This window comes from Patiria miniata, unplaced genomic scaffold, assembly GCF_015706575.1.
Source record: "Patiria miniata isolate m_02_andy unplaced genomic scaffold, ASM1570657v1 HiC_scaffold_3, whole genome shotgun sequence".
Taxonomy (NCBI): Eukaryota; Metazoa; Echinodermata; class Asteroidea; order Valvatida; family Asterinidae; genus Patiria; species Patiria miniata.
The window spans coordinates 33,343,458-33,354,939 of record NW_024037069.1 but is presented as its reverse complement, the minus strand read 5'-3'; the positions used below and the strand labels follow the sequence as shown (position 1 = coordinate 33,354,939).

The following is an 11,482-nucleotide window of genomic DNA, read 5'->3' as shown; positions in this document are numbered from 1 at the left end:
AAAACCAGGGAGTTTATTCTTGGCTATTCCACCAAAGGGCGGATCCGGGGGGGGGGGGGGGGGGGCAACGGGGGCCATGCCCCCCCCCAAAAAAAGTTTTTATTAGTGACGTCCCTTGAAGGCAGGCAATGCGTACACCACCATTTTTTCCTCCAAAAACAATTGGTCAAATTGTAGTCAGAAATTGCCTCAGATCGCACCACTGGGTATTTAGAATCCAAAAAAATGCCAGGGCCCTAGCGGGCCCCAAACCCCACCCCCCCCCCCCCCCAAAAAAATTGTGTTTTGGATTCGCCCTTGATTCCACCGTTTTTAAAGCCAAACGGTTTCCGTTTTCAAAAGAAGTTGAGTGTGATGTTTGTTGGGGGGGGGGAGGGTATTAATGTTATATGCTCATGATGAGCTCGCGTAGAAATTCTCACTTGAATTATAGTGCTCTGCACCCTGTACAGCTAAGATCCTATAATAGACTATGGGAGCCCCAAAACAAATCTCTTAGACACCAATGCTAAATCCCCACTGCATACTTCAACATTAATTTGAAAATACTCAGAACAGTCTCACAGGTGTTTGTGCCGCACAGAAAATGATAATCAACATGTCATCTTTCATTTCAATATTTGGTGGATTGACCATTGACTTTCGAGATATTCTTAGGCTTAGTGGGGTAGAGTATATGGGTACGGTGGGGGGGGGGGGGTGCCGCACTCGGGCGCCCCCAACCAACAATCACTTTTACCGATACCTGAACTTTAACCGAGTTATGAGTTTATTATATTGAGCACTAGTACAATGAATCCTTTTCCGACGAACCTTTGAAGCGTGTAGCCCGATCGAGCTGCCATAGCGAACTGAATACTTCTATTCAATTAAGTCGGTGTCATATCAGGCTGCACGAAGTACGTGATATTCAAAATAGAAAAAAAAAATCGTATTATCATTATCATCTTGGACTTTGTCAGTTGGCAAATAAAATTGGTTCTTGAGGTTAACATCACCCAGTGGCAGGAAAAAAAAATAGTTTTGTATAATCGATGCACATTTTGTATAAACGTATATCTGGAAATGTCACGTGTTCAGTCTATAAAAATGACTGTGTCGCACGATAGACCAAAACAATTATTGACTGCAGCTTTGATGTGTGGTTGCTTTACTCAGGTATTATAAAAAGAATATACCACGTCAAAGCTGTACAGTACAGCTAATGACACTCCCCATCTGGAAATGGAACAGCCCTATCGCGATACACATTATGCATTTATGGTCCCATCCATGGGCCTATACCTGTACACACCACTGCTAGCTAGTATGCTATAGATAAGTTCACCACCGAATTTCCATCTGGTAAGAAGTAGGCCTTAGTGTGACTGCCATCTTTCGAATGCTTTGTATACTCCACTGTAAATTGATTTCACCGACTCGTGTGTAGTATATTTCAATGCAGAGTTGACCTCATATATTTTTTGAAACAATTTTTCATGTTTTAATATAACCTAGCTGTATCATTCTTGAACTTGAAGCGAATATTGGGACTTTTAATATGCCTATTTACTTTGATTGCCATATGGTTGGGCCTTAACGTTTCCAAAATTTCTTTGTGAACACTGATATTCACCTAGCCATCGCCATGCCAGCCATGTTAATTCATATAATAATGTTGATTGTAAACTTGAACGTTTAACGTGTGGCTGTATCCAAATGCTCGAATACATGTAGCTTCGGCATTCATGCATCGAGGCTCTGCTCCATGTCGAAGGTCATGAGCATGAATTAACCCATGGCCCTTTGTCATATGTCTCTTGCATGGCATGCAATCGGTAGTCAACTAAATCTTGCGGCATTCAACTGTGTACGTTTATAGACCTATAATCTGCTTTTTCAAACTTTAGGGTTTTTTCGTTTGGGGTACCATCTTTAGGCAGTGGGCCGCGCCGGGGCGCATGAAAACTTATACCTGTTGCACCTCGTATCGAGCTTCAAAAAACACAATTCCACGTCTCGTATAAGTGGTTTTTATATATCTGGATTAGGCTATGCTCTCTCATACCAATTAAGGTGAAATCATTTTCATAGGAAAATTGATATGTCTCTAGCCCGTTCACAGGTGCCACTCTGCACACCCTGGCTACACGCCACTCCTCTACTCCATTGAAACTATTCCACTTTTTTTCAATTTGCAGAGTCAAGGGACAAAACGGGTTTAAGAATAGGTGCATGTGCATGTTAACATCTACATCCATCGTCACGATCACGAAAGAACACACGATCTGGGACATGCGAAATACAAATTTTAGGTATATGTCACGAATCATGATCGAAGATAGCTGCAGCGGAGCCATGTATGCTTTCTGAATCTTGACGGAATGCTTTGATGATGATGAAAGGTCAGCTTAGAGAAAAACATCAACCTTAATAATCACCTTATTTCTTTATATCTTGGTTTAGAAACTCCTTTGACATCCAAATCTGGAAGATGGCTGATGAACTGAACCGAGTATTTCTGTGGGGCCTTCCTCGATCAATGTCCACGGCTTTCCTAAAATGTATGAGTAACGTCGACGGGGTCCAGATAGCAACCCAACTCTACGCAGATGCTCACTACTACGGACCTGATGCCAAGCTACCTATCGGTGGTCCCCAAGACCCCATGGGGAGTAAAATGAAAGAACTACTTGAGACAAACTACAAAAAGAGTCAAATGAGTATATCAGGATCAGACCCAAGCGTGATGTCCCTGGAATCCATCCGTGGCATCTTAGAAGCCCCCTACCCTGGCAAGAAGGTCTTGTTCTGTAAGGACCAGGCCCAGTTTCTGGATGGCCGGTACGACATGCTGCCCCGTGGATTCAAGTACAGTTTCCTTATTCGACACCCTAACAGAGTGCTTCTGTCTTACAGGAAGTATCTGTTGGGTTACTGGGGCGATTTCACCGACATGAGAAGCCTGCCTCCCATTCTGTCTCCTCCCGGCTGCGGTTACAAGGAGCTCTACGATTTGTTCGAGCACGTCCGGGAGAACATCGACCCCTCGCCGGTCATACTGGACGCCGACGATCTGCTGCAGGACCCGGCGGGGATCTTGTCGACCTACTGCTCCAAGATGGGAGTACCGTACTCTGACAAACTTCTGTCTTGGGAAGCGGGTGAAGACGTCTTGGAACAGTGGATTGGCACGAAGATCTGCATGGTTAATACCCACGCCCATGCCTACAAGCGCGTATTCGCCAGTGAGGGATTCGGCGCGCCCGCACCCGTTCCTGGGCTGGATAGTTTACCGGATGATGTACAGGCATGTGCGCAGTTCAGCATGCAATACTACGAACACCTCCATCATCGGAGGATTGTTGTAAACTCTGACAATAAATAACGTTAGAGGGTGTGATTAATCTGAACAAATAGAACTTGAATGTCTTGACTTCAGCAAATAGCTTGCAAAATCGGTACAATCACGACGTATTGTCATCAGATGACGCTTGTTGTATTGTTTTTTTTTGTTCATTCAAGGTATGTTGAGAGTGGGAGGCATATTTAAGCCTACAATATTATGGTTACATTATAGAAACAGGTGAGTTAAAAGGAAATAGAAAAATGAATCTCTTCAAAAAACCTGATTTGAACAAGAAATAGAAAATACAATTCCCCCAAATAAACTGCAAATTAGAAGCATGAATCAATAGGGTTATATTTCGAAATACGTGTACCTCTCATAACACTACTTATAGTCTGTTCTTGGAAAATTCTTCCTTTTTGTGTATTATTGGTAATAATTATTGGTGAAAACCTTCCCTAGATCGGTATTTCTTTTTAATTATCAGTCTAAGAATTCATGCAAAACTTGGTGTTCCTCAACTAAATTGTTTGAATAGGCCCCTATGGCAATTTTATCTGGAATTACATTGTTGATAAAAGCCAAGGCCCAAATGCAGTGTCATTTTATTGAATAAATAAAAAAAAAAGTAACACCAATGACTTGGAATAATAAACCAATGTACCTGTACATTATCGTATTCTCTACAAATGCATCACTGTTTCCATTTTAACAGAAAACTTTCTTTTTTGGGGAGGGGTGGAATTTTTGCTTTTTTTTTTAATATACTCGTGGCCCTTATTGTGCCAATCAGCGCTCAAATATTTTGTGAGATAAAAAGAACAGAATTAGAGTCTCAATCATAATAAATAATAATAAAATTGCATTTATTATGCGAATATACCATAAAATGTTAAAATGCACGTTCAAATAACTTCCACTCATCAAAGGAGTAGTTATAACCTTGTATATTCATTGCAAACAATACTATCGTAATATTGACTTTTTCTCTAGTTCTGGAGAAGTGCCTGGAGATTTACTGCCCTCTTCTGCTTTCTCTTGAAAGAAAAATATTTGCTTGTGAAATGTCTGAATGTTGTGGGGACAAAGTGGTGGGGGCGGAAAGTCGCGAAAGAAGATACGAGAATTTCTGTACTATTTTAATGTTAATCGCCTTACAAGGTCGATATGTGACATTGAAAAAAAAGAGACAGGTTTCAAAACAATCATCGGAGACCGGGAGCTAGGTTGAGTTTAATTAACAATTTGAGCACAAAAGGTGTGATGGTACCAATCAATTGCCCGTCGGGGGGTAGTTCCGAAATGGCCATTCTTAAGTTGCCCTAGGTCGGATGGGGGTCAGGGGACCATGGTCAAGTGTCCAAAATTTCGAGTTTAATTAACATGTCGCGCACAAGCGCCGTTTTTGGACTTAAGTGTTGAGATTGACCCCCTGATACCAAAAATGTTATTTAAGAATGCAAAAAAGTCGGATAAAGTTACTTAAGAATGATTTAAAGATTTCATTTATATACATGTATGTTTCATATGTATACAAATGTACGCGTAAATACCTTGGTCAAAAGTGGAGCTTCTTAGGCCCATTATGTCTGCCCAAACCGTGCCCAAGTTTGTGATAAGAGCATTAAATACGGCGTGCAAATCCAAAACGGTCTGAAAATCATTTTAAGAGGTGGACACACCTTGAAACCTGCCGATTTGGGGGCGGAGCTTGATTTAGAAAAGGGGGTGAAAGGAATATAAACTCAGAAGAATTGTATTAAACTTTCATTTTCTTCTTTTTCCATGCCTTGAAATAAATTTGGACATGACATAAAACATTGTAGCATTTTAAAAGTCATATTCTCCGCCCAATTTGTGGGCGTGGCCTAAATTATAAAGGGGTGGTGTTTACGAGTGGTTTGATATTGTGACAAATATCGTGCATTTTCGTGGGCAAAACCATTAAAATTGGCAGGCCTGTTTGAACTTAGAATTGGCTTAACATACGAGAGAGATCCACTTTGGATCACAATTACTTATTTAATACAGATGGCTTCTCAAGTTCGATCAGAAGAAGTGCCCGAAAATGTACTTGCCAGCTTTTCCGCTTGTTCGGGGGGGGGGGGGGGATATTTGCATGTGGAATGTCAGATTAGTTGCGTCGTCAGGTGGGCGGTTTGAAATAAGTTGAGAATTTCTTTTCTATTCCAATGTTGGTTGCCTTCAAAAGAATGAGTGCAATGTGTTTGGTGAATATTAACGCTTTGGTTTTGCAAAGGAAGATTATTTTACGAAGGCTTTTATTCAGAGAGAGAGTCGGCCATGTTTATAGTAAAAATATTCTTTGCGTACGATCAGTTTGTTCAGTGTATGTAGGATATTGTCTGCTTTGTGTGCAAGCAGCACGCTCGACGACCCAGGTCATGTGTATGAATTCATATGCCGTGCATGTGTAATGTCTGCGTGACGTGGCTTTGGTGATGTCTCTTGCAGGCAACGCATAATATGATTACCAGCTAGGGTCACACTTAGGTTACCAGGGGGAATTAAACTGCTGCGGAACTGCATATTGCACCACTACTATGCACGGTACACAAATCAGCATTCGATCATACTATTCCGATTCTCATTAATTCAGCTAGTTAGGGTAAGTTCTTTGTTTCGTTCTTATTCAAGAAACTCATTTAACATATAATCTGCAAGGATGGCTGATGAACAGAACCGACTAGGCCTATAACTGTGGTGCATCCATCTGGGCCACGGCCTACGAATGGAGCACCGGGTTGGGAGGCCGCCATGCTCACTCGGAGCTGTCGGCCCGCGGGGACGTCTCTGTATAGTCCGACATCACATTTTGTCCGACGTCCCATTCGTCCGACTTCCCATATTGGTCCGACGACCCATGGTCCGACGTCCCATTTGACTGACGCCCCATAGGTTTATGGTTAGGACCAGTGGGAAATACGTACACAGTATTATGTTTCATCGGACCAATATGACGTCGGACCAATTCGACACCGGACTATCGAGACGTAACCGACCCGCGACCAGAAAGCATGGAAACGGTATTAGATACGCTATACCATCGGGTTTTACTGACTGATACTGTTTTCTCCGCGTATCATTGTGTTTCACTCATGGAGTATGGGGACGAACACTACTTTGTGGCTTGGGATTTGCCCTTGGTTTTACCAGCCTCGCCGCCCCGTTCCCCCTAATTTCGTTCCCGCTGCATCGGTCGGGGTATAGGCAAAAGTTTGGAAGCAACAGAGCACTTTATCACGTCACATGGTTGTGCTTCAAATAGCGAGCACCGTAGACCCAACCTCGTTCCCAGGGTGTGGAGCATGCTGCAGTACGCGTTGCCATCGACGGTTTTACGCAGACCCCGGAAGTACACGTGCAAGGCATAATGTGTAGTCATTCTGACTATTCAATGCACTCAGCGCAGGGGCGGCAAGCAAAGCACATGAAAGAATAGGGACACTTGGTGGCCACGCACCATGGACAAAAAATATTTTACCAAGGTCACCCCATACAGCCGTTTGGTGAACACTTTTGCAGAACGGCCAAGTAGAACACGTAAACGGAACCCCTACGTTGAAGCCGCTGACCTCGCACAGTCTAGACTCGCAGAAAAGCCAGCACAGGGGGCGGCCAGGCAGTCAACGTGATAGCGCACACGACGACAAAGTCCTACGCAAAAACGCAGTCACGAAAAATCGACGAAACGGATCGCCGGTCCGCACGGGAAAATCAGGACGACCCGAAGTGTCCGACCCGGCGGAAGACACCCTCCGCATTTTTCCAAGGACCCGGAGCGATTTTGGCGCCGCTGGAGGCCGCGGTCTCGGATCCTTTCAGGAGCAAACATCGTCTCGGAGGCCGAGTAAAACTCTCTCTTATAGATTGTATTTGTAGCCAGAGTCTAAATTGTCACAATGCGTACAAATTAAACACACAAAATCAGAAATACAAACTTACTAAACATTTACCATCATACATGCAAATGTCAAAATACAGTACATTTTATAAAAATGAGTTAAGATTTGCACATCGGAATGTAAGAAAGGCGCACTCTACCAGAATAGTACTTGATAAAAAGGTGTTTTTTCCCCCTAAGAATGCAGTACATGAACAAATAGGATTTCGCAATATTGTATTTTTATTTATTTCTTATTTTTGATTATCAAATTCTAGTAGAATGGGAGTAAGGACTTGGAACTATTGTTCAAAAGGTCAACAAAATATGGGATGGGGCTATTCTGATAACATGTACTCTTGCACATCATTTTGGATAAGTTGACACTGTTTCTGAGCGGATATTGCACATGACTACTTTTCGGCTGAGGTAACCAGTCCTGAAATAAGCTAGAGTTTTTCAGTTTGTTAACAAAGTCAAAACAGAGGTCCATTCTACGGTGTTGAAGAGAAACTAAATTGCATTTCTTTAGGGCATGCTCATAATCAACATCAAATCCCAGTATAATTTTGAGGGCATAATCAAATCAACATAATCAAATCCCAGTATAATTTTGTATGTAGCATTATATGGGGTGCTGTTGTAAAAAAAAGAAGGTACAAACCTCTTAGCAAAATGGAACCTGCAGGAATAATAGAAATATGGGTAAGTCGAATAGTATAGACTCGGCCTTAAATCCATCACCTTTTTGTTTATTTTTGGTTTTAGAAACTCCTTTGAAATCAAAGTCTAGAAGATGGCTGATGAACTGAGCAGAGTATTTTTGTGGGGTATTCCTCGATCATTGACTACGGTTTTCATCAAGTGTTTGAGTTACGTCGACGGGATCCAGATAGCAACCCAGCTCTACGCTGATGCTCACTTCTACGGACCTGATGCCGAGCTACCTGTCGGTGGTCCACAAGATCCGATGGGGAGTAAAATACTTGAACTTCTCAAGACAGATTACAAGAAGAGTCAGATGGGTACCTCGGGGTCAGACTCAAGCGTGTTGTCTCTTGAATCCATCCGTGGCATCTTAGAAGCCCCCTACCCTGGCAAGAAGGTCTTGTTCTGTAGGGACCAGGCCCAGTTTCTGGATGGCCGCTATGACATGCTGCCCCAAGGATTCAAATATAGTTTCATTATTCGACACCCGCACAGAGTGCTTCTGTCTATCAAGAAGTTCTTGTTGGGATACTGGGGCCATTTCACTGACTTGAGGAGCCTGCTTCCCATTCTGTTTCCTCCTGGCTGCGGTTACAAGGAGCTCTACGATTTGTTCGAGTACGTCCGGGAGAACATCGACCCCTCGCCGGTCGTACTGGACGCCGACGATCTGCTGCAAGACCCGGCAAGGATCTTGTCGACCTACTGCTCCAAGATGGGAATACCGTACTCTGACAAGCTGCTGTCTTGGGAAGTGGGAGAAGACATCGTCGATCAGTGGATTGGCACGAAGATCTGCATGGCTAATAATCACGACCATGCCTATAAACACGCATTCGCCAGTGAGGGATTCGGCGCGCCCGCACCCGTTCCTGAGCTGGATAGTTTACCGGATGATGTACAGGCATGTGTGCAGTTCAGCATGCAATACTACGAACACCTCCATCATCGGAGGATTGTTGTAAACTCTGACAATAAATAACGTTAAAGGGTGTAATAAATCTGAACAAATAGAACTTGAATGTCCTGACTTCAGCAAATAGCTTGCAAAAGTGGTACAATCACGACGTATTGTCATCAGATGACGCTTGTGTTATTGGGTATTTTTTGGTGGTTCACTCAGCGTATTTTGAGAGTGGGAGGTATATAAGCCTACGATCTTATGGTAACATTGTAGAAACAGGTGAGCTAAAATTATAGAAAATTGATGCTCTTCGAAAAAGCCATGATTTGAACAGGAAATAGAAAATCTAATTCCCCAAATAAACTGCAAATCATATGTAGTGCCCCTCTCAGAGAGCGGAAGGAAATTACCCCCCCTAAAAAAATAGTCTTTCCCCTTATTCTTGCCTCATGTGTTTTCCCCATGCTCATGTGGCTAGCACATGCTCACTTTTAGCCTGTACAGCTGGTCAGCTGGGCAGTGACCCAGTTGCCATGGTCACTTCCTTCTGATTGGCTAAGGCACCCAGCAGGAAATGGAACTTCCCCCCCTTTGTTCACCTTGGCTGTGTCTCAAGCATTCCTTGATGAGCAGCTAACGAATAAAGTCCATCTTCCAGTTTTATGCAACATACTTATGTGTGCATAACTTTTGCTCATTTTTCAGGTATGTTCATTTCATTTCTATATCTCATATTTTAGACTTAGTTGTTTTTACTTTATTGTAGAATTGATACTTTATTGTCTTTTAAGAATCAAGTGATTTTTGGTTTAACATTTGGCTTGAAAGAAACCGGAGCAACTTGAGAAGTGTTGAACTTTGATTTGTGTTTTTCTGAAACTTATCCAAATGATAGTTTTACTGGAAGCAGAAAAACAAAGATTTGGATTATAGTTCTGGAAAGTTTGAGGAAGAGTATTAAGTTTTCAGTAGAAGATGCTAGATTTTTGATTGAGTTTCATAACCTTTCAGAAAGCTGATATGTTTTTAGAGATGCCAGATTATTAAGTTGATGAGAGCAATTGCTCAAACTTTGAAGGTATTTCTAGGATGTTTGAAGAGTGTGTAATTTAGTAGCTTTTCCACTTGTTTTGAACTTTTAGGAAAGGTTGAATTTATTGCTTGCCATAGCCACTTTTCTGATAAAACTTAGTAGAGTTTGACCATGCATTTTATATTGCAAGTATGTGGCTATACTTTAGTATATTGGACAGGAAATGGTCCTAGCAGTAGATTAGTCACGCATTCCAGGAACCAAGCCCCAGCTCATTAGTATTCGGGCAAGGGGTAGAAGGGACAGGATGTGCCCATGTGGTTCACGGGTCAGTGACCACATCTGGAATTACATTGTGATATTCCACAAAAGAGCACTCGTAAACAAAGGACTCTCTTAAAAAAAGACACTGGTGAAAAAGGACACTTTTTACAAGAAAGTTGGGGGTGTGGTGTTAAATATCCACTATTACCCCCCCCCTCCCGCGAAGTACTGATATGAATTGGCCAGAACTCATTAAATATTTTCCCGATTGGAAATATGTTTTCGTTGTTGAAACAAATGAGCTCTCCAAATATGTATCATTACTCGCGATGTTTTTTTTAAGCTTTAAAAAAGATGGAGCTTAGAGGGTTCGGTTTGTTTTGAGACACCCTGTATATTCGATTGCCATGCAATCTCATGGTTTATTAGCCCGACTGCGTCTGACCGTACAGTACTATCGCAAGCTCTGTAGTACGGCCAGACGCTCAATGCTTCCCCACAGACTGAATTTTTGTTCACTCTGATGTAGCGATTTTGCTACAGATTTTGATCGAGATTGTCTTTTCATTCAGGACAAATATTTCCAAAGTGAAGGTTCTTTGTCGTAGAGCAACTCATACCTTTTCGAAAACAAACGTTCTTTGGTCTCAATATTTTCATCCATCTGACCAAAAGACGACTTTCAGTCATCATCTTCCACAATCGTCCCGAAAATGTCCTCCATGCGATTTCAAAATGGCGGCCGCGTTGTAATGTATGCATTATGCGGGCGCGCGATGTCGTGTGAAAGTTGCATGCACATGTATGCACATACGTGTGCATGCAACTTTCACACGACATCGCGCTCGATCTATTCCATCCTTCTTGATCTGCCTATAGGTCAAATGCATAATTATGGACAACCGTGAACTAGTTTATATTTCACCCACCGTGGCACTTCCTCTGAGATAGCTTGAAAAGCAAGTATAGCAGGAATAAACTGCTGTGCAACTGAACTACAACGCATGGTGTTTATTAATATTAATGTACATCGTGCAATTGCTTTTTTGTGCATATTTTTTATCGCTTGAGGTGCCAAACAAGTGTTCAAACATCTTGAGTTCTATGGATAAGAACTAACCTGTTGAAGTTCAGGTCATATACAGGATGGGTAAAAAGGTAACCCAACTGGCAGGACAATTTTATTAATGAAGTTCTGCATGTAGCACTATCAAAATCAAGGATATGAAAACCCTGTTAAAAAAGGTTTCTTGTAGTACACGAATTCTTCAAATCACTCATGTCAAGTTACCGAATTTTAAACACAACCACCACAAAAAAAACGAACACGATTCGAGTAGG

The 11,482-nt window shown here is 42.2% G+C and overlaps 2 protein-coding genes across 3 annotated transcripts; both read left to right on the top strand.

The window, feature by feature from the left end:
• Nucleotides 1-1,181: 1,181 nt before the first annotated feature.
• On the top strand, nucleotides 1,182-3,983 carry LOC119736959 (branched-chain-amino-acid aminotransferase-like protein 2). Of its 2 annotated transcripts, none has more exons than XM_038211006.1 (2): nucleotides 1,182-1,344; nucleotides 2,446-3,983. In XM_038211006.1, the coding sequence occupies exon 2, from the start codon at nucleotides 2,474-2,476 to the stop codon at nucleotides 3,365-3,367; it is 894 nt and encodes a 297-aa protein (XP_038066934.1). In that variant the 5' UTR covers nucleotides 1,182-1,344; nucleotides 2,446-2,473; the 3' UTR covers nucleotides 3,368-3,983. The 2 variants fall into 2 exon arrangements, with proteins under 2 accessions (XP_038066934.1, XP_038066935.1); XM_038211007.1 differs by lacking the exon at nucleotides 1,182-1,344 and adding an exon at nucleotides 1,352-1,421.
• A 3,997-nt stretch (nucleotides 3,984-7,980) lies between these two features.
• LOC119736926 (branched-chain-amino-acid aminotransferase-like protein 2) lies at nucleotides 7,981-9,421 on the top strand. Its single transcript, XM_038210953.1, has one exon. The coding sequence runs from the start codon at nucleotides 8,029-8,031 to the stop codon at nucleotides 8,920-8,922; it is 894 nt and encodes a 297-aa protein (XP_038066881.1). The 5' UTR covers nucleotides 7,981-8,028; the 3' UTR covers nucleotides 8,923-9,421.
• The last annotated feature ends 2,061 nt before the right edge of the window (nucleotides 9,422-11,482 follow it).